The 23,011-nt window shown below is 35.5% G+C and overlaps 1 protein-coding gene and 1 long non-coding RNA gene across 2 annotated transcripts; both read right to left on the bottom strand.

The window, feature by feature from the left end:
- Positions 1–42: 42 nt before the first annotated feature.
- On the bottom strand, positions 43–13,971 carry LOC138309657 (neurogenic locus notch homolog protein 1-like). Its single transcript, XM_069250874.1, has 6 exons — positions 11,960–13,971; positions 10,872–11,720; positions 9,686–10,558; positions 9,283–9,450; positions 6,422–6,565; positions 43–3,303 (listed from the first exon to the last, which is right to left on the bottom strand). Exons 1-6 carry the CDS (start codon positions 13,104–13,106, stop codon positions 2,741–2,743), a joined length of 3,744 nt encoding a protein of 1,247 aa, XP_069106975.1. The 5' UTR covers positions 13,107–13,971; the 3' UTR covers positions 43–2,740.
- Positions 13,972–14,363: 392 nt separating this feature from the next.
- Positions 14,364–22,736, bottom strand: LOC138309659 (uncharacterized). The gene is made up of 3 exons (XR_011206303.1): positions 22,273–22,736; positions 21,903–21,973; positions 14,364–15,666 (listed from the first exon to the last, which is right to left on the bottom strand). It is a non-coding gene; the product is annotated as an uncharacterized lncRNA (long non-coding RNA).
- Between the last annotated feature and the right edge of the window lie 275 nt (positions 22,737–23,011).

Here is a 23,011-nt window from a genome sequence, read left to right as displayed (position 1 = left end):
TAATTCACTGGAAAGAAACAAGTTTCCAATAAAAAGAAACAGTATCTGTCACGTACAGAGTAATTTACCGGCATTGTCATGCCTGTTTATTAACATAAAGATATAAAAGTGATAGCAAACAATTCTACAACAACTCATATCAGAAACATATCTCTGTGGATTTCACATGTTTTTTCAACAGTACATAACTGTATAACACAGAATAATACAATCATCTTTAGATGGGGTGTCCAACACATTATTTGATGATTTAATCATGTTTACGTTGAATATTGAGTCATTAGTCTTCAAATGAAATTACTTTTCTTGTACACATGATAACGATATTTGCACAACATAATGTTAACGAAATATTTGAACAACACATCTCATACAACAGCATGGAAAACAAACAACAACTGTAAATGTTAGAAGAAAGAGAATCGTATGTAAATAAAGGAGCGTGTTATTATGTTATGTACGGGGACTTTTGATTTATTTGCTTCGTAACAATGAATAGTACAAAGGAGATTCTAGGATAAAAACGCCAAAAAGATACAGTACAGTGGTCCAATTAAACACCAGTATACCAAATATTATTTCGAACTACTTTATGGCGAACCATCGAGATTATACATCCATACACCGCGGACGATCTGGATTCTGAAACACGTACATTTTGGCATTGTGGCATCAGGGATATTGGGATTCTAAAGCGCAATGAGACACCCGGAATATTAGGATATCCGGACAATCGAGATTCTATATCACACTCATCCTCGATACTCCAGGGATTACTATCACTGACGTTATATCCATGCCTTCAGTTTAAGTATGATATAGTCAAGGGGTAGATGTAATGTTAGTGATAGAAACCCCTGGAGTATCAAGGGATGAAGCACATGCAAAACCAAGGAACCCTCTCCAAATAAAATATCTGAGGCACATGGAAGTACATAGTAAACAAGCTTATGTCAACACAACCGACACTTATTACCGTGAAGTAAGCCTGTTCGTTATAAACATGTTTTACTGTAATGGTAAAACAATGGGAGAGCGAGGGCTCGTGGGGTGTCGACGTAGTGCCAAAGTGAGAAATGACGAAGCAAGAGTAACGTATCGTTATAAGATAATCAAATCAGAATTGATAACGTTATCAAAATAATTCCATCTTGCTTGTAACACACAATCTCCACAGCATAAACATAATCAATAGTCTGTTACCGAGGCTCAAGTAAAAGAAACCATTTGCTGACGTCATGTTGGATTTTTTACCCCTACCTTCCATGGATTTCTTCATAATTTATCATCAAAAAACAAAACTAGGTCAAATTATCATCAATGGAAAACAAAATTAGGTCAAATCATCATCAATGGAAAACAAAATTAGGTCAAATCATCAATGGAATAAAAACTAGGTCAAATCATCATCAATGGAAAACAAAAGTAGGAAAAATTATCATCAATGGAAAACAAAAGTAGGTCAAACCATCATCAATGGAAAACAAAAGTAGGTCAAATCATCATCAATGGAAAACAAAAGTAGGTCAAATTATCATCAATGGAAAACAAAACTACGTCAAATTATCATCAATGGAAAACAAAAGTAGTTCAAATCATCATCAATGGAGAACAAACCTAGGTCAAATTATCATCAATGGAAAACAAAACTAGGTCATATTATATCATTGACATACGCAAAAAATGACACGCGTTGAGTCAGTGGATATTGCCAATATCATACGATTAATATATACACATTTAGACTAAATTAAAACCATTTCTAATTTGATTTTCTGTTTTTAGAAGAAAAAAAATCTCGCGCTTATATCCAGGTCATCAAAAAAGTTTCATTTAAACCTTATTTCGAAACTAATGTCACATAGATAGAGTTTTTAGTTTGCTTTTTTTCCAAAATTTAACGTTTTCCATACACGAACAAAGACATTAGTCAAAAAGGCAATGATTTAAAAAAACAACAACAAAAAACAACATAAAATTGAACAATGCGGGGACTTTTGATTCAATAATGGATTTATGAACATATGGTAAAATGAATAACAAATGGATGAGTGGACGGACGTACGGATATGTTTGTGATGAAGTGAGTGGATGACAGGAGAGATGAGTGAATGGGTTGCTTGATAAATTAGTAATATCGGTTAAATTCAGTTTTGCGACACACATTGTTTGTGATCCTGAAATACTAACTCCTCCCGTACATAATAGGGTTATACCACGACTACATGTGCTAGACAATGACATGACGTCTTCAATGGTGCCCATGGTCGTCATTAATTGTACATATTGCGACGTCTCTGTGATAAAGGTTTTTATGAAAATGTTTCTAAATCACAGACTTTTCTTCGTTATTTTTTTTGTTAAAGTAACTATATGGGATGTATATGGCAAAGATGGGACTGTTAGGTGGTCAGGGATATCTCAACCCGTATGAAAGATTTTGGCTGTCAGCACTCGACAAGCCTCGTTTTTACCAGCTAAACTTTTTCACTCGAGTTGAGATATCCCTGGCCACGTGAAAGACCCAGGTAAGATTATATTAATCCATTTTCTTTAAAACTTAAAAAATACAGTATCATTACTAAGAGGAATGTCACCTTACACATCTTTGATTTGAAATTAAAATGTCGTTTAGTCGTCATAGTTCCAGAAACTATGTCACGAACTTGCATAAATGATTCACCCACCAGAAACGTGTTCATGGACATACATGTAGTATCCTAGACGATAATGCAACTCTTTACAAGTGTGTACATTCTAATATATTAGTTCCTTGGAGTTGTTCGCAAAGTATTTCTTCTTCTTTCTCGTCATTCTCGACAATTTTCTCGTCAACAACTAATACGACATCTGTGATAAATATTGGGTTTAAAATACCGTTCTTTTCGGGTTTTTCCATCACGTCATTTTTATATTTATCAACAACTTTAACAGTTTTCTCACGTTTCTCCTGCACGACGTCATTTGACTGTTTCTCCCTCTCTTCGACTGCTCGCTTCTTCGGCATAGAAAGGGAGAGTTTCTTCCAGAAATTATTGATCTTTTTCTCACTGGCCTCTTCGCCTGGATACGATAAGTAGGTCACTGACTTGATGATCTGTTTGAGGTTGGGGTCCATGCTGTCATACAGGTGCGATATGTCCTCCAGTAGTATAGGTATGATTCTGTGAGTCCGTTTCAGCATCTCTTGTTGTGCTATCTGGTACTCAAATCTGGTGAACTCACTGGTAACGAAGCGTGGCGTAAGGATCAGGATGGTTCTACGACTGTTGTCCACGGCTTTGATGATATTGTTGGCAATGGCTGAAACAAAAATGAATAAATTGAAAAAAAATATGAGAAAAAACATTTTCTAGTTAACGGTCAATTTACATACTTTTATTGCAGGAATTTACACGAGGAGTTTTACACTAATTGTTTAGCGCAAACATTCCTTTCTGTGCAGTATTTGGTATATATATATATATGTACTTTTGTATATATGAATCTATGTCGCAAAATGCCTTTCTGCCATTTCTCTTTGTCCCTCCCACAAAGAGAAAATAAGCGTATGTGTCGTCCCGCTTACCAGCGTATTTTCACGGCGACAAAAAGACGCCATGACAACGCGAAATAATGAAAACATTGAAGATGACAGAACGAACAACGAAATGACAGAAATCAGCCATCATATTTATAAGCATGCGTCTTATTTTGTTCATCCACTATATTGTTTACAAATGTGTTTTCAAATATGCAGGGTATGTTATAAACAGAATCTTATATTCCTGTAAATGTTAAGTAGAATTTATTACACAGGTTCAGTTATTTGATATAACGCTCGCTGAGAAGCTTGTGTCATTTTACATAGCAATTTTTAAAGATCCGTGTACTTAGGAATTCATTCCACTCCTATATGGTGTTACTGTCAACGTGATCATACATATATGTTTTCATTCAGACTGTGGTGGTTTTCCTACTAAACGCTGTATAGGAATGTGGAATTTGATACTGCTCTTGCGTAATTAGGATAGCGCTACACAACCTAGTGGTATCTTTTATCTTAGAGCTTTCAATATAATACGATGGCCGACAGCGGTCGTATATATTATGTACCACGTTATTCATAAATATGTACAGAAATACACGTATGTACAATTAAAACATTTAAAACTAAAATATTTACAAACGAAAATTACATTAAAAGACAAGAATAGCGAATTTTACTTTCACTACTACGATCAGCAGGGAGATATCACATCACATCAAAATGGGCCTAATGATAATCTTCTGAAACATTTTAAAAAATCATTATATATAAATAGAAGTCAATGTTAAAATTTGACGTATAGTTATTTGCACATAAGTGTATAGTAAACATTATTTCAATTCAAGTGTTTTTTGTACTTGTGTCATTTTGTACATATTCTTGTACATATGTATATAACTTTGTGCAATTTATGTATTACATGCTGTAAGGCCGCTGTCAGACATATTGTGTGTTATTTTTGCGGTACGTTTTCTTCCTTACTAGAATTCTAAGGATGCATTACTTCATTCTCAGAAAACGGTTTCAAAATCTACAACATTTTCTCGGAAAGCTTTTATTGATGCACACATATTTTTCCTCATAAGAATGATAGCCATTTTGTTTTTCCACCTGGTATCACTCTTGCGTAGTTTCACATCATATTAAGATTAGGTTAGACTTGATTCCGATACAAGTTTTTTTTTTTTTTTTTTTTTTTTTTTTTTTTTTTTTTTTTCATTCATAGTTTAAGTTAAATAAAAGTGATTTCGGGAGACGTAATACATTTTCGTATAATTGTAGAATTCGAGCCAAAAATGTACTACGAAAATGCATAGCTGTCTATAGTTATCAAATAGGGGAGTGTATATTTCGGACTATAGGCCGCACCTTTTTACCTTATAATCGTTATACTTGAACTACCAGCGTTCTCTTCCTTATGATTTACTCTTACTTTACACGAGATTCTCACTGAATTTCCCGGAGTTAATGCCCTAAAAAGGTTTTGTCAGCATATTTCTCATGCTCCTCTATAAAGCAGGTTTTACTATCTCTATCGTAATATCCGCATCCTCGATCCTCAAGGGGTTACTATAACGTTGGTGATAGTAACTGCTGGAATATCGAGGATGGGTGTGGCTCATGACTCTTTTAAGATATCACGACTTTTTTTGAATATTCTCGCCAGCATTAAGAGCAGATTTTGTGATACACATAAGAGACCACGCTTTATTTACAGACGATTAGATAATACATATAGATATTTTAGATTTAAAGATAATACATGTAAAATTTATTTCAAAATGCATTAAATATACAACTAGCGTGTTGTTGTCGATAAATGTCCATCAAACTATATACTGCAAACCAAAGAGATAAAAAAATGGCGGCAGTTTGCGAGTGAATTCAAACGAGATTTCAAATGTTTAGCGAGAGTTTAAAGTGTATATGGATGGATGGATGGATGTATGGTATGGGTTGAAAGAAAAACGAAACGAATGTACTTGAGAATAAAATGGTTTACAATATGAATATCATATACTGTTGTAGCATTAGAGTGTATCCTTCCCCAAAGAGTTTCGCTATAAAGGACAGTACCACACAAAACTTACGACCATTTACGTACGTAAATATTCATATCATATGTACACATGTATATATATATACCATAACCTTTTAAACCTTTCTTTCCAGTTAAGTTAGATAAGGTTTACTTAAGTGTAAATTACATTTGCCCTACTGCTGCTAACACCAGTATTAACACATTAAAAACCTTTTCCTACTCATTAAAGTGATAAGCTTTATCTTTAGTTCTTGAATCGTTAACTGGAACGACTCTTTAGCCTTTTACATTACCACAACCTTTTTATGTTTTCTCTTTTTCGTTCAGCTAACTAGACTTTTCAGCTATGACTGATAAAGTGGTATTTTTGTTAAACGCTTATGTTTATTTATAAACATGATGTGTTGTCAATGCATAGAAAGATACGCAATTTTAATGTCTTTATATATAGACGTAGTTAAAAAATACCGACATAATGTTGAAAATAATACGTAGGATTCTCGTAGTACCCCTGCTATCATGTACATATGTAGCATTAATAACACCAACATCATTCTAAGTATTGCATTTTGTCAGGTTGTATCACGTAAGGTTGATATAGTATAGGAGGTTATTTACATAAGTCAAAACTTTAACGATCTTAATAAGGAGAAAAATATATTAAAATGTTTTAAGCGATTTTCCATTTTCGCTATAAAAGTAATAATTCGCGGATGAAATGTTTCAACTGCACTAGGCTATGGTATTATAATGGATTATTAACATTACTCGATCTCGCTACTCAAACCCTGCTAAATTTATTTCAGCTTGAATAGGAACTCTGACATGCGCAGTAGTTTTAAGCTACTTACTTTCCCCGGGTACGAAGTCCCTGTGATGCAGGCATAATGTAAATCCCAGTTCTTTCTCCAGTTTGGGAAACAACTTGTGTACTACGAAGTTCTCATCAAAGTCTGCTGATTTGTATGAAACAAAGGCATCCCAGGTTTTCTCATCTAAAACAACAGAATTACAGAATAGATATTACGATCATCATTAAGTAAGTTACTGTATTAAGATACAGTCAAATTAGTCTATAAAGACAACCAAAATAACAAGGAATTGTTTGAATATCTGTATTAATGTGTACTTGTATATATACTGTTATATTTGTCTATACTTCTTGCCACTTTTCACCTTAAGGAGAAGACCTAGATAGGCCTTGCCTGTTGTCTAATCCTCTTGACTGTAAATAATATGTCAGTAAGATTTGTTGAAATTGAAATTGAACAAAGAAAACAATCTATTTCAACGGAGTATGGGGAGTGAGCACTTGGTGTGGTAGTTACCTAGTTAGTTGCACATACATGTATCTTTAACTAAACGTTATAGCATGACAGTAACTTATCTGTAGGATTTATCTAGCTTAAAGTTATATGTGTCGTATTTTTCATACTCACGAATCAAGATAAGCTTTTAATATGTTATTCATCACCAAAAGTTACTAACATTTTGAAAATCATAGTACTTTTAATGCATTGGTTTTAATTTTACAAATACGAATGAGAGCAAAAACTGATTTTTAGCAGTACTGCCAAAATAATATATGTGCATCTATAATGAAGCGAAATGAGTAACTACGGTCCCACCATGAAGCCATATTGTGGTCTACAATTTCACTTCACATTTTTATCGTGTTATTAGTAATTGTGAAGTGATTTCTGCAGGAATGTTCCCATCTAAACATACATAAGGCATAAGAACAACAATTTTACAGCACATAATTTCTGTTTTGTAATTAACGTTTATAAGGCATATGAAACGATTTGAATGGTTTTCATTGCGTAATTCATCAAACTTTATGGTTTTCAAAAGATTATTGGAGAACAATTAACATGCAAAATTTTTCGCCCAGTTACGGCACATATAACTTTAATCAGATATAAAGTTTAATTTGAACATTAATGGCGGAATATACTTTCATTGTTATCATTCAGACTTCAAATCAAAAGTTGAACATACTTATGGTAGATCTTTGTATGATAACTCTTGTATTCTATTCCCGGGTCAGTTGATACACATGTACTGAGTGTAAATATCTATTGTCCTTTTATCATTGAGGGTCTAAAAGCTCTGTAATTATTACCCAGAATGTGTTTTAATGTTGGCCTGATAATGACACATTCACTCTCTATCTGTGACATGGTTTAAAATGTGTAGATAGACTGCAAACAAAATGGGTTTTTTGCGTTCGATCAAAAGTTGCGTGTTGCGTTGATGATAACCCGGGAGAATTAACAAAAATGAACAGGCACAAAGACATATCAATTAGTAGTACAATGCAGTTTAATTAAGCATTGATTGTCACTATTTTATAAATTTCATCGGGATAAGAGAAACTTTTTTGAATTTTGATTTATGTGTGCATTTTTTTTTTATTACCGAAGGAAATTATGAAATAGTGACATCAATACTTCTAATTAATTTAGGCTACTCGATGCAGTAAACCCATGTTTAATAATTTTACCAATCAATACGCAACGTTGTTGTTTCTATCGTGATGTCACGATAACGTCGGGTTTTCGCGCCATTCTCAAATTTATTATTCATATAAGCATTGAAGTCACTATTTTTAATTTCATCGGGGTATGAAAGAAATTCTGTTTGCAAACTGTAGCGGATTCTCACAAAAGTTTGCAAACGAAATTTATTTCATAACCCGATGAAATTAAAAAATAGTGACTTCAATGCTTATAATTAATTTTCAAGGCTACTTTATAAAATGAAATACGTTTACAAGTACGATTCCATTGATATTTTCCAAGGGATTATTTTTCCAAATCGATACGCAACGTCAATGTTTCTATTGTGACGTCACGATAACGTCGGGATTCCGCGCCATTTTCGGGTGGTTTTTTTTTCATCGTGGAATGAAAAAATTAATAGGCCAATCAGAAAGCCAGAAACAAAGAAAATGAATGATAAAGGTATAAAGAAAAATCATCGGCCAAACAGAAAATCGGCTTTGGAAGAAAAACTAAGAAATATTATTCATAACTGTGTATCCCGAAATTATATCGTCTTGAAAAAGACATTGATCATAAAACGCATAATTAAAGTGAATAACTGTATTCAAAATAATCCAAAATTGAAAATCATTGGTTCAAAAAATTGAATCATGAAAACGGAATCTCTATTTCAAAACAAGTTCAAGAAGATAAACAATCGTGGATTCAAAATAGAATGATATTTCATATAAGTAGCGATGGAAGTATGCGTTGATAAGTTGTAAGACCTTGTGCCTAATCCCTTGTTTGTATTTGCAACAATAAATTAGCTTTAATAAAAAAAACAGGTATATATCAATTCGCAGAGATAAACTGACTTGAATTTACTTAGATCGCGACATTCGCGTCAGCAAATCGCACGCGAAAGAAAATTGATTTACAATATTTTGTTTGTTATTCTGCATTTGTATATTACAAAGTTACCTGCCGTTGTTTGTAGGAATTGATTGTGACGTCATGTGTGTGCAAGCGTAACGTCATACTTTTCGGAGTAAACGACGTGAATTGCGCTCACAAAATAATGACGAAATAATCGATACCTACCCACAAGGGAGCTAACTCTGTATTATGCAAAGACGTGAAACGTGTGGTTAGATTTCTCTTCACTTGTCACTACAGTTTTGTAAAACTTTCCGCTGTGTGATGTCGCTATCGATAACACTTACCGTCATCCTCGTACGCCTGGAAGTAGTGGACGATCTTCATCACTATGGTAACCCTGTTCCTCCACATCCAGAAGAACATCAGACCTGTGGCTACTATGATACACACTAGGACGATGGCAACTACCCATAAAGGCCACAAGTCTACCTTAGAAACGGTCGTGATGGAAGCTGAAAAAGGGTCGTACGATTAATATAAGTATACAGGATTTATTCCGTAGTTTTACTATCTTTCTTAGTTTGAAGAACTGGTAACTGTCATACCTCATAATCTAGTTTGTCACTGATTGTGAAACAAATAACATTACATAACTTTTCAACCCGAATGCAATATAAATAGACTATTATTATTATTAGTCTTAAGATTTCATTGTCTATATTGCCTACATTTAGAACTTGTACATACCTGCCGTTGAAGGGACTTTTTTCACGTCACACAAATCCCCCTCGTGGTCGAACTGACATTGGCAGTACTCGGTCCCGTTTTTAAGTGTTTTGCATTGACCGAACTCGGAACAAGGTAAACAGCACAGATCCTGACAGAATCCTCCTAGTGCACCGTCGTCACAGACACACTCTAACAAGGCACCATTCTCTATAGGAACCGTCTCACAGGCGCCGTAGACACACACAAAATTAGGCATACAGTATCTTTCTGAGAGAGGTCTTTCGGTGTAATTAGCCGAGCAGGCATTTATTGCTGTAGTATTATCTGTAGGTTGTGTGGTGGGCTGAGACAATGCCGTACTGGTAACTAGGGTTGTAGATTTGGTTTCCTTACAGACCACGGTGTTATTTTCCATAGTACATTCAGTATCGGAGGGACAGTTTATTGGACAAGCAAATTCACCGCAAAGACTCCCCGTCCATCCGAAGTCACATGCGCAATAAAATGTATCGCCCTCCATTTTGCAGTAGCCATGCATACACACAAAGCCTGGAATACACTCACGTTCTGACACAGGCCTCAGTGTTGATGTAGGAACACTTGTGGTTGACAATGTGGTTGTAAATATGTCCTTCACTTTACACTCGTACGAATCACTAACCAAAACACAATCGGTGTAATCTGGGCAGTTTAACGGACATCTAAATGTGTCACAGAAGTATCCGTCCCATCCGACATCACAGACGCAGCTAAACGTACCCCCGTCTGTGTCACAGTAACCATGGACACACACAAACCCAGGAATACATTGGCGTTCTGACTGAGGTCTCAGTGTGGTTGTGAGGGTGTTTCCAGGGGTTGTCGATGAGGTTGTTGTTGGTACAGAAGGTACTACAACAGATAATGACGCCACTATTGGATCACGATTCTTGTACCTCATACAATTCCGTTGGAATAAAATGACCAATGAAGGAAAAAGGCCGGGAACTTTATCACAAAAAAATCAACCAAAATGGGGTGACATGAACAACTGAAACTTTATTTAATTTTTCATTTCTTTGCTTCGTTTTTCTTTTACAATATCATGACGTCGTTTAACAACACTTAATAAAATAGTTCACTTGTCAGTATTTGAAGAAGGAAATGACTTACTTTAGCATTTGTAAAATATATGGATCAAACGAATCATAGAACGATTACCTACCTGGCGTGGAAGAAGAAACTATTTTCACATCACATAGATCTCCCATGTATCCAAACTGGCAACGACAATATTCAGTTCCATTTGGTAATATTCTACACATACCAAACTCGGAACATGGCTTACAGCAAATCTTACTGCATAAACCTCCCGTCCCGCCAGCATCACAGATACATTCCAACATAGTCCCACTCTCTCCCTGGTCCATCTTACACGTACCATAGACACACGTGAATGCAGACATGCATTGTCTTTCTGACAAAGGTCTTAGTTTGTAGTCATCCGAGCAGGCGTGTGGTGTTGAGGAAGTATCCTCAGATGCAGTGGTTGTCAGGTGGAATGGCACAGTTGATGTTGGAGTAGTATATGTTACAGACTTACATAGGAGAGTATTGTTTTCCATAGTGCATTCGGTATTGGATGGGCAGTTCAGTGGACAATTGAATGTTTCGCAGAAGAAACCTTCCCATCCAAGGTCACAGGAACAGCTAAAACTTGACCCTTCTCTGTCGCAGTAACCGTGTTCACATACAAACCCGGGGACACACTCTCGTTCTGACATTGGTCTCAAGGTCGTAGTAGTAGGGATTCTGATCGTGGTGGATGATGGGGTTGTAGAGTTTTTATTGAGCTTGTCAGTAGAGGACGATGGTGTAGTTACTGTAGCTGACTCACAGAAGTATCCGTCCCATCCGACATCACAGACGCAGCTAAACGTACCCCTGTCTGTGTCACAGTAACCATGGACACATACAAATCCGGGAATACATTGTCGTTCTGACTGAGGTCTCAGTGTGGTTGTTACGGTGTTTCCAGATGTCGCGGTAGAGGGCGTGGTTGGTACAGAAGATACTGCAACAGATAAAACTGTTAAATCAAGACGATTCATGTATTGTACATCATACAAATATAATTCCGTTGTACGATAATGATCGGTATGTGAAGAAAAGACTTGGATATAGAACAGAATTACAGAATATTCCAACATGATAGGGTAACAGATGTCAGATGTTAGAATTTGAAGAACGAAATGACTTCCCTAAGTATTAGTTAAATTATGGAATAAATGAAACATAGAAAGAATAACCTACCTGGCACCGATGATGGTGGAGTTGTAGATGTCACAGTCTGACATAGGAAAGTATTGTTTTCCATAGTGCATTCAGTATTGGATGGGCAGTTCAGCGGACATTTGAATGTTTCGCAGAAGAATCCTTCCCATCCAAGGTCACAGGAACAGCTAAAACTTGATCCTTCTCTGTCGCAGTAGCCATGTACGCATACAAACCCAGGGACACACTTTCGTTCTGACATTGGTCTCAAGGTCGTAGTAGGAGGGCTTCTGGTCGTGGTGGATGATGGGGTTGTAGATTTTGTATTGAACTTGTCAGTAGAGGACAATGGTGTAGTTACTGTAGCTGTCTCACAGAAGTATCCGTCCCATCCGACATCACATAAACAACTAAAGCTCGATCCACTTCTGTCACAGACACCATGGACACATACAAATCCTGGAAGGCATTCACGTTCTGACAGTGATCTCAAGGTCGTAGTCAAAATGTTATTAGTTGCGGTAGGTTGTAGTGTTGCAGAACTCCACGTACCTGTGGTTAATGATGTAGTAGGCAAAGTTGTTGATATGACTACACCCTTAAATTCATCACAGAAGAACCCTTCCCAGCCAATATCACACGAACAGCTAAAACTTGACCCCTCTGTGTCGCAGTAACCGTGTTCACAAACAAACCCAGGAAAACATTCTCGCTCTGACTGTGGTCTAAGGGTCGTAGGCGATGGTGGGGTAGTTGTAGAAATTGTTGGGGTTGTAGATACGGCAACTATAGGATCTTTGGTTGAAGATGATGTTGATTGAACCATACCTGTAGATGTTTCGCAGAAGACACCTTCCCATCCAGAATCACACGAACAACTGAAGCCCGATCCACGTCTGTCACACATACCATGGATACACACAAATCCTGAAATACACTCGCGTTCTGATGTCGGTCGTAGTGTTGTTGAAGTTGCTGTCTGGGTAGGATATTCGCATCTTTCCCCAGAGAATGTTACACTACAGTGGCAAGTCGTAACACAGGTGACGTTGTTATGGTAACATGTCCCGTAATTTAAACAATAGGATTGAATTTCGTCGCATGGATTGGTAGTACAATTGACATTTTCAGCATACCCGATCTTAAACACCGTAAGAATAAGAAGAAGACAATTTGCCGGATGCATATTCTTAATAGAAACCCGCTGATTGATATTATTATATTTTTGTTACTGTATTATATATTACAAATACGCTACTTTGGTTCAAAACGCATTACACATCAACGTGGTCGTATTTTCACAAACAGTAGATTATATACACACAGGGAAATCGGAAGTTTAACACCGGTCACGATTCAATGAGTGTTACCCTAAGGTCAGTCCAGTCTCACAGGTCACATAAATATACTGTTGATACGCTCATACAAGGGTCAAAAGCACTTATAGTCACAGATGTATAATTATATATCTTTCTTTTTCGCGATCACTTAGCTTGTAGTCTTGACTATTTCCTACCGTGCGAATATTTAACTAACTTAGATTGTCTATATCATTGTAACACTGTACTGAAGTTATTAGATGACTAGCGTCGCTCCCTTAGCTCAAATGTAGTTTCTACATATAGCTACGAGGAGTCTGTCATGTCACGCTAATGAATCGTTCTAAATAGTTATAATCAATGCTTTTTTTATGCTAGTGATATTTCTTGCTTATTTCGCTGATAGTTTTATTCCCAACAGAAATTCTGAATTCCATTCGTACACATGATTAGGATTCACTGATGAAAAGAATTGGTGTGAATAGGTCCAATCTTTCTCGTCTCCTTGATATGTTTAGCTCCTTTACATATGTAAGTACATATATGCTGTTCAACTGTTGTGTCCACTGTTATATGAACCACTTTTGTATCCCCAACCACACAAGTACGACACTCTCAAGTGGCGATCCGTTCTCCTCCACAGACAGTAATATATGAAACTGCGTGTATTCGCCGAATGGCAGATAAACAAAACGGTGCACCGGAGCGTATCAGTGTTTAAACTAGCGTGTGGGATCGGTTTCTATGTATAAACTTTGTGTTTTAAAGGTGTGGGTGTCGCGGTATCGATATTGTAGCAGTGTTTTCACTGAGGCGGAACGAATATAAATATCCATAAGCCCCAATACACAACATCAAAACAAAACGGATAAAATAAATATTAAAATTAGATTATGTCTCCATCTGTTAATGATAAGATTCGTAGGTATGACACAGGAATGTTGACATAAAATGAAAATAAAAATAAGTAATCGAAGCCTCACAAGATAAAGTGCATTGCGTGCAATATCCAGGATTTTTTTGCTTTTTAAAGATAAAAAATAACTTCATAGTTATGAGGAGAAATATATAGGGGAAATGTCTATACATGTATAACAGAATTGACAACGGCGAGAGTGAAATAACACTGGGATTCCGGACTTAAACATAAATTAAATTTGAAGATTTCTAAAGCAAGAGAAACAGTGATGTTCTGGTTCTTTTATTGCAGTAACATATCATTAAATAACATATTTCCTAATCATAACAGATTTACGAATTAACCTCTATAAGGACACGGCTTAACCTATCTCAAGGTCGAATAACACCAGTAAACTATGATAAAGCCACATGACGACAAGGGGAATATGTGTCTGCTGTGGCTACAGACGTAGCCTGTCTTACATCTCACGGTAAAATATCAAAATCACAATCTCAAGTCTGAATTTTCTTAGTATGAAGCACTGCCTAAGTTTGATTCCATATCACTTCACTTCATATTAGCGTTCCGTAATACATTCAGCATGCCCATTTACATTATACATTTGATATCGCTATCTACAAAATACACATTTGAATGTTAAATTATTTATTAGATTTAAATGTCAGCCAGCCACTAAAAAGAACTTGCGCTCATACAAAGATACAATACGAAATGTTTGACGGTATTTCATTTTAGTTCTTCATTTAGTAAATAATATATTTGTGAATACTTGTATGGGATTTATCAGTGGCAGTATCATTGATAAAATCGTTCTCAAATGACGTGTCGCATGGACATAATGAGATATTGAAATGAAAACAGGCTGATACATAACATTAAAATGGATACAATCTTATAACATTAAATGTTCCTGTGTTCTTTGTTTCGTGGTTTTGGGGGTAGAGAGATTTACGGTTGGTATATGGGAGCTATTTTAATAACTTATGTACAACATTTCATTGTGTTTCAATTCGTAGCTGAAATGCATCCACTAGAATAATGAAGTATTAATATCCTATCATCCATCTACACTGTACCATAACTCAATATATCCATCAATAAAACTTTTTCAGAAAAAGTATAACTGCGTTTAACACAGACCAGACCACAAAACTTGTGCAAATGTTTCGTATCTTATTTGCAGAAAAATATCATATGTAGATTTACATAACGATAGATAAATTGTATCAAATTAAAAATGGAATTCGTGGCAAATAATCACACATATTGCGTCCAACGTCTTTTACATCGTCCATACAACTCTTATCTAACAGAAGTTCTTATCAGTGTGATGAAGTCTCCGGAGGAAGAAACAAGACACAATAAACATGCGGTTGTGGCGTCTTTCCTTTGTCCTCATATTTCTTTTGGCGTTCTTCCAAGACTTTGTCTATGGTGACCTGTGGTCATGGTAACGTCTACAATGACGTAAGATATCTCATGTCCAATTTGAATTCTCGAAAAGTCTAAAAATAAAGTAAAATTACAAGATAAAGTATTCATAAATATGTATCGAATTACATATTTTTGTTACAGCTTCTTACGGAATATATTGTGTATTTATTATATGCATGCGTCACCAAAGTGGCGTTTGTATTGTGTTACAGATGAATAGGCCACTTAAACTTTGATATTATCAAGTTTACTACCTAAAATTATTGTGTCCCTTGTTACCCGTCCAAGGTTACTGTTTACAAAACCCCAGTGACGTAGATAGACATTATACCTCTCTATGTGTGTGTGTGTGTAGGCACAGCAAGCCAACTCAGTGAAAATGAATGTTGTCATACATTTTGTTTTTGTATTTGGTGGTTGGCTGATGAATATATATAACAGTCATGTGATTTTTTCAGAAAATACGAAATTTGAAAAATTATTTAAAAATCGGGATATTTACTATAAATCAGAGAATATCCCGATTTTAAAATAATTTTTCAATCTCGTATTCTCACATGACTGTTATATGTATTCATCAGTCCAACTACCAAATACACAGAAATGTATGACAACATCCATTTCCATTGAGTTGGCCCCCTGTGCACGGAGCTTAAACAGGTAGGCCAAGGACCAATAACGCTGTCACGATCTGACTCCCTTACTTCCGGGTACGGATATGTTTTTGACAGGAGTAGAATGTGGTATTGAATAACTACAAATGAAAAGCCTTAAAAAGTTATTCATATAAAACATGTAGGTAACAATGCAGGATACTTCAGCTTCTTGGTGTTCGTATTAAAACATCATATAATGGTGTGTTTAGCTCCTATTTCGTGATCAGGGCGTAGCTGACTATTAGTTTCTGGTTTTTCCAAATATAATAGGAAGTCATCCAAGTCAGACCAATAGTTTGTTAACTTGGGAAGTGACATTTAATCGTCGCAACATTTCAACGTACATTTCCACCACGTCCATTTTATATAAGATATGCACATGCAGGAATACCTGAATACCTCAATAATGAAATAAAAACAATTTAAAATTCATATGTTGGTAAAAAGGCGATCGTAGTACAATACAAATATTTACCACGCAATATTCGATACATTTGAGAAACGCTAACTTTCAATCATTGTATACATAAAGATACATTTGTATTCTTTCTTATTTATTTTATCGTATTTATAATTAAAATAATTAAAATATTAGAATAATCAAAATTAGTTAAATTAGTTTTTTTTTCAAAACACAAAGAGGTGCAGGGGAATGTCGTCATTAACCAGTGGCTATCCGCGATATTCCATGGGTTACTTTCACTGCCATTATATCCAGTTACCCAGGGAATATCAGTGATGCCAGTCGCTTGATCAGGTATTTGCTTATGAAAATAATTTCTGTCGCTTTGAAGAACTCAAATCAGATATTTTTAAGCATCGTCGGTTATCCAAGTGCGAGTTTAGATACTGTTGTTTCCGAGAGTGACGTTTAAGAACTAAGTATAAGTATTTTGTTTTACTCACAGTATTTCTCTAATTCACACGTAATAGTTACGGAAAATATTTTAATCCTGATGTCTTCATAATATGTATGGAAACATTATCGAAATGTTTTATATAATCGACGACAGAGCAAAAACGATAATCAATGTACGATCAGCACTTCATTCCATATGTTAGGTTTAGGGTTAAGGTTTAAAATTGTTTCTCGAAACAAAGCTATCTTTTTAATGGTAGTAATAACGACTTTTGTTTCTCAAAACAATTACAAATTCATCTAATCTTTGCTAGAGAAAATTAACCATTCGCCAGCGTTAATATTATTTACAACACGAACACATTAATTCGCGAGCAAAGGCACCTACTGGCATTCATATGTCGTTTATGTGATCCATTTAAATTCACCTTAGAGCGCTCTCGCGAAATTACGCGAAACTCTATATCGAATATAAGGTAGGTTACAGTACGTATCACTATGGGAACTCCTTTATTTGGTCACATGAATTGATCAATCGTCTCTTAAACGAAAATGTGATATCAGTCAAAGTAATACGTAGTTATTTCATCGACAAATTAATTTTAAACATATACTTTTATGCAGGCATTGGAATTCCACCTCATTTAAATTACGCTGACCTTATCTTAATTAAAAACTAAGAGACTTTTTTTCACGTTTAGCTAACCTATTAAAGCCATTTAAACCAGAGACACACACGCTGTCATGCACTTGTTGATATCATCTGAAGTTGTTAAGCTAAGGTTGAAACGTCTCCATCAACCAAAAATCAAAATATAATTTTGTAGAAGCCATCTTAAAACAAATGTACTTTATGTATAACAATAGAATGATAACAAAAGATGGATAACTATGTGAGAAAATACGTCACCGGAGACAACAGGGTGAACAACAACAAAACTTCACCGAAAGATCTATGTGTGTAAACTGTGTATTATAAAATAATAATGTAGTTTATTTTGACAAGGAGATATTCTTAATCCCATCAGTAAAAATATAAATATGTCTCGCACAACTAATGAACTGATGTTATATCCCTGTTGTGAGCCGGATGTCCTGATACAGTTGTAGTTTTATTTCCTGGTTGGGGGTCTGTTGTCATGGTTACGTCACTTAACCGACATACATACCCAAATTAAAGGAAGTAACTGCAGATCACATAATTTGGGCTGATAAGTGGACCATACGCTGACCGCTTCAAAGTATATCTTTCATAAAATTTTATAATTAACATGTATCATCTCTATGCATTTTTATTATTAAAGATAATATTTTGTAAGAAAACGATAATTAATACATGTATTGTGTATTTGTTAAATGCTTTATATTTTGTAAGACAAAAAACGACAACTTGTCCGTTTTACATGCATATTTGTTCAATTATCAATCATGTTGCAAAAGTGAAAGTTGCGGCCATTGTTTTCCTATTACACCATAAGACTTTGGTAACTGATACCCCTATACCCCTAACGCATGGTTGTATCCTGTTCTATATGCTTAGCGATGGATGGTCTAAATACCATGCATAAGACTGATCTTATTTTGGTTTAATGGTGTACCTTCAAATTATAAAAATCCGGATATGTTTGCATGACAATGAGGTATGGTCGCATTCTTTGAAATATCATACGGAACGAACTTTCTCTTTCTGTATCATACGACACAAGCACAGGTGAAAGACATTGTATATATGATCCCCAGATCCATTAACACTTGATTTACTCTCAAGGTTGTAACCCATTTACATTAAGTTACAACCCAGTATCGCGCCATTATTGGGTAAAAATGTTTTTCTAATGCATTTTCACCTATCGTTTTGAATTTGCTGGGTCTTTCATGTGCTATATACGGAATTCCTCTTTCACTTTAATTCCAATTTTTTTATTTTTTTATTTTTTTTATTTTTTCAATTACCACATTAAAATGTTATTATTGTCGTTTTAAAAGTTCTTCGCTGCAGCTATGTAGATCAGCTACAGTTATGCCACATGTAAATTAAATGAATTTTATATTTATTTAATGACCAATCAAGTTGAAAAGGAGGAAGTTAACGCCATTGTTTTTCTACTACAGTTTCTTAACACTATAAGACTCTGACAGAGTATTGGCACTCCTGATAACTACTACAGTTTCTTAACACTATAAGACTCTGACAGAGTATTGGTACTCCTGATAACTACTACAGTTTCTTAACACCATAAGACTTTGACAGAGTATTGGCACTCCTGATAACTACTACAGTTTCTTGACACCATAAGACTTTGACAGAGTATTGGCACTCCTGATAACTACTACAGTTTCTTAACACCATAAGACTTTGACAGAGTATTGGCACTCCTGATAACTACTACAGTTTCTTAACACCATAAGACTTTGACAGAGTATTGGCACTCCTGATAACTACTACAGTTTCTTAACACCATAAGACTTTGACAGAGTATTGGCACTCCTGATAACTACTACAGTTTCTTGACACATAAGACTTGACAGAGTATTGGCACTCCTGATAACTACTACAGTTTCTTAACCATAAGACTTTGACAGAGTATTGGCACTCCTGATAACTACTACAGTTTCTTAACACCATAAGACTTTGACAGAGTATTGGCACTCCTGATAACTACTACAGTTTCTTACACCATAAGACTTTGACAGAGTATTGGCACTCCTGATAACTACTACAGTTTCTTAACACCATAAGACTCTGACAGAGTATTGGCACTCCTGATAACTACTACAGTTTCTTAACACCATAAGACTTTGACAGAGTATTGGCACTCCTGATAACTACTACAGTTTCTTAACACCATAAGACTTTGACATGGTATTGGCACTCCTGATAACTACTACAGTTTCTTAACACCATAAGACTCTGACAGAGTATTGGCACTCCTGATAACTACTACAGTTTCTTAACACCATAAGACTTTGACAGAGTATTGGCACTCCTGATAACTACTACAGTTTCTTAACACTATAAGACTCTGACAGAGTATTGGCACTCCTGATAACTACTACAGTTTCTTAACACTATAAGACTCTGACAGAGTATTGGCACTCCTGATAACTACTACAGTTTCTTAACACCATAAGACTCTGACAGAGTATTGGCACTCCTGATAACTACTACAGTTTCTTAACACTATAAGACTTTGACAGAGTATTGGCACTCCTGATAACTACTACAGTTTCTTAACACCATAAGACTTTGACAGAGTATTGGCACTCCTGATAACTACTACAGTTTCTTAACACATAAGACTTTGACAGAGTATTGGCACTCCTGATAACTACTACAGTTTCTTAACACCATAAGACTTGACAGAGTATTGGCACTCCTGATAACTACTACAGTTTCTTAACACATAAGACTTGACAGAGTATTGGCACTCCTGATAACTACTACAGTTTCTTAACACTATAAGACTTTGACAGAGTATTGGCACTCCTGATAACTACTACAGTTTCTTGACACTATAAGACTTTGACAGAGTATTGGCACTCCTGATAACTACTACAGTTTCTTAACACTATAAGACTTTGACAGAGTATTGGTACTCCTGATAACTACTACAGTTTCTTAACACTATAAGACTCTGACAGAGTATTGGCACTCCTGATAACTACTACAGTTTCTTAACACATAAGACTTGACAGAGTATTGGCACTCCTGATAACTACTACAGTTTCTTAACTAAGACTTTGACAGAGTATTGGTACTCCTGATAACTACTACAGTTTCTTAACACCATAAGACTTTGACAGAGTATTGGCACTCCTGATAACTACTACAGTTTCTTAACACTATAAGACTCTGACAGAGTATTGGCACTCCTGATAACTACTACAGTTTCTTAACACCATAAGACTTTGACAGAGTATTGGCACTCCTGATAACTACTACAGTTTCTTGACACCATAAGACTTTGACAGAGTATTGGCACTCCTGATAACTACTACAGTTTCTTGACACCATAAGACTTTGACAGAGTATTGGCACTCCTGATGCATGTTTGAATCAAATACTATAAGCTTAGCAGTGGTTGGTTTAAATAACATGCATCAACATTAATTAACACATTTTGTTTTAATGATGTACCCTCCAACCATTCCAAGCCGGACATGTTTGCATAACAATGAGGTATGGTCGCATTCTCTGAAACATTGTGCGAAACGAACTTCCTCTTTCAGGGTCAAGCGCCGCAGGCGGATATATTATATTTCACAGGTGAAAGACATTGTATAGATAATGTATATAGCGCGACTGATTTACTGTCAAGGTTGTAACCCATTTATATTAAGTTATAACCCAGTACAGCGCCAAAATGGAGTAAAAAAGACTTCTTTTTTTTTATTAAATTTTGCATTTTCGCCTATATTTTGGGTCTCTTTGATCTTTTATGTACAGTATTTGGAATTCAGTATTCACTTGAATTCTATTTTTCCTGTATTTTCCAAAGCCAATTTAAATGGTTATTATGGCCGTTCCGAAGATTCTTCGCTGTAGCTATTTAGATCAAATACCGGGAGTTGGTGATGACAGTTTCACATATCAATGTATTCCGTCTTTCCACATTACAGAATTAACTCCCTTGCGCGTAGGTATCCATTATGACGTCATTATCTTGTGAACCAAATTTACGTCGTTGTCTTCGAAAAGTATGACGTTAAGCTTGCATACATATGACGTCACAATCAATGCCTACCCACAAGGGAAGATTACTCAAACACAAATACAGAATATCACACTGACCTCTACGCATTATCAGTGTCGTAAACTTCATGGCCGTTTGTGGAGTGGAAACTTAACTTTAATGGCATATTCTGAAATGAAATAAATATACCATCTAAACCAATAACCGATTTACCGTGTTTTAACTTTAGAAATAAAGATGTGTTACATAATGACAATGACAATGTTTTTATTGTTCTGAGAAATGTCATTGTGAATTTAATCCGTACGTAACTAAAATGGGTGTATATCTCTACATGTGCCAATAGTATGCTAGTTCAGACTAAGCGCCGTAAAAGGTCATACAACTTATCTACTTTATGACATCGGGAATTTTTTCGATGAAATAAGCAAAATGTAATCAGATGTTTTCGATGTGTAAACTAATTACCTTTGAACAACTGGGTCCAGATGATTAATATGTATAATTTTCAGTGTTGTGAAATATTAGTTGTATATACACCATCACTTGGTTGATATGGGCATATTGGGACTGCTCGATATCTGTTTGATTGAGTAGGGTTGCTTAGTTGTACGTCCTATCAACAGCCAGGGTCATGTAACGACGTACCAGGTTTTATGGTGGAGGAAAACCGGAGTATCCAGAGAAAAATCGCGGACCAGCAGTCAGTTCTTAGCAACTGTCCCTCATGGAATTCGAACTCGTTTCCCAGAGGCTGAGGGCTTGTGGTGATATGTCGAGACATCTTAACCATCCGGCCACCGCGGCTCCAAACCACAGTCAATCCAGTCGATATCTGTAAAATGGAACATTTTTTGTAATGTCGTGAAAATGTAAGTCTAATGCAACAATGAATATTTTTGTAGGAATTATTTCCTTTTGAAATATTTGGTTTCTCAGAGACGCACCAGGTCTTACTTTTGTTTATAGCTTATCATAATAACTATATAGTCAATCACTATACGTCAGTAAGTTTTCTTCAGTTCTGTAGTTAAGTGATCCTGTATTTTATGTTAATGTCCACCGTCACACCCTTATGTGTTTCAATGTGTACAAGCTCATCTTGTGTTAACTTCATTCACCTTGACGATTGTCATCAAAGCTTGTGGTTACATGAAAATAAATGACTGATTTCATTGGTGGTGTATTTACGTCATAACTCTCGAAT

The sequence above is a fragment of the Argopecten irradians genome, chromosome 15, assembly GCF_041381155.1.
Source record: "Argopecten irradians isolate NY chromosome 15, Ai_NY, whole genome shotgun sequence".
Classification (NCBI taxonomy): Eukaryota; Metazoa; Mollusca; class Bivalvia; order Pectinida; family Pectinidae; genus Argopecten; species Argopecten irradians.
Note: the sequence above shows the minus strand (reverse complement) of the source record. Positions and strands in the feature narration are given on the sequence as shown.

Coding starts and splice junctions, on each gene's coding strand:
- LOC138309657 (XM_069250874.1), bottom strand. CDS start 13,106: ATGCATCCGGCAAATTGTCTTCTTCTTATTCTTACGGTGTTTAAGATC. Junction 9,451..9,685: donor AAAAGTCCCTTCAACGGCAG/GTATGTACAAGT, acceptor ACCCTTTTTCAG/CTTCCATCACGACCGTTTCT. Junction 6,566..9,282: donor CCAGGCGTACGAGGATGACG/GTAAGTGTTATC, acceptor CTGTTGTTTTAG/ATGAGAAAACCTGGGATGCC.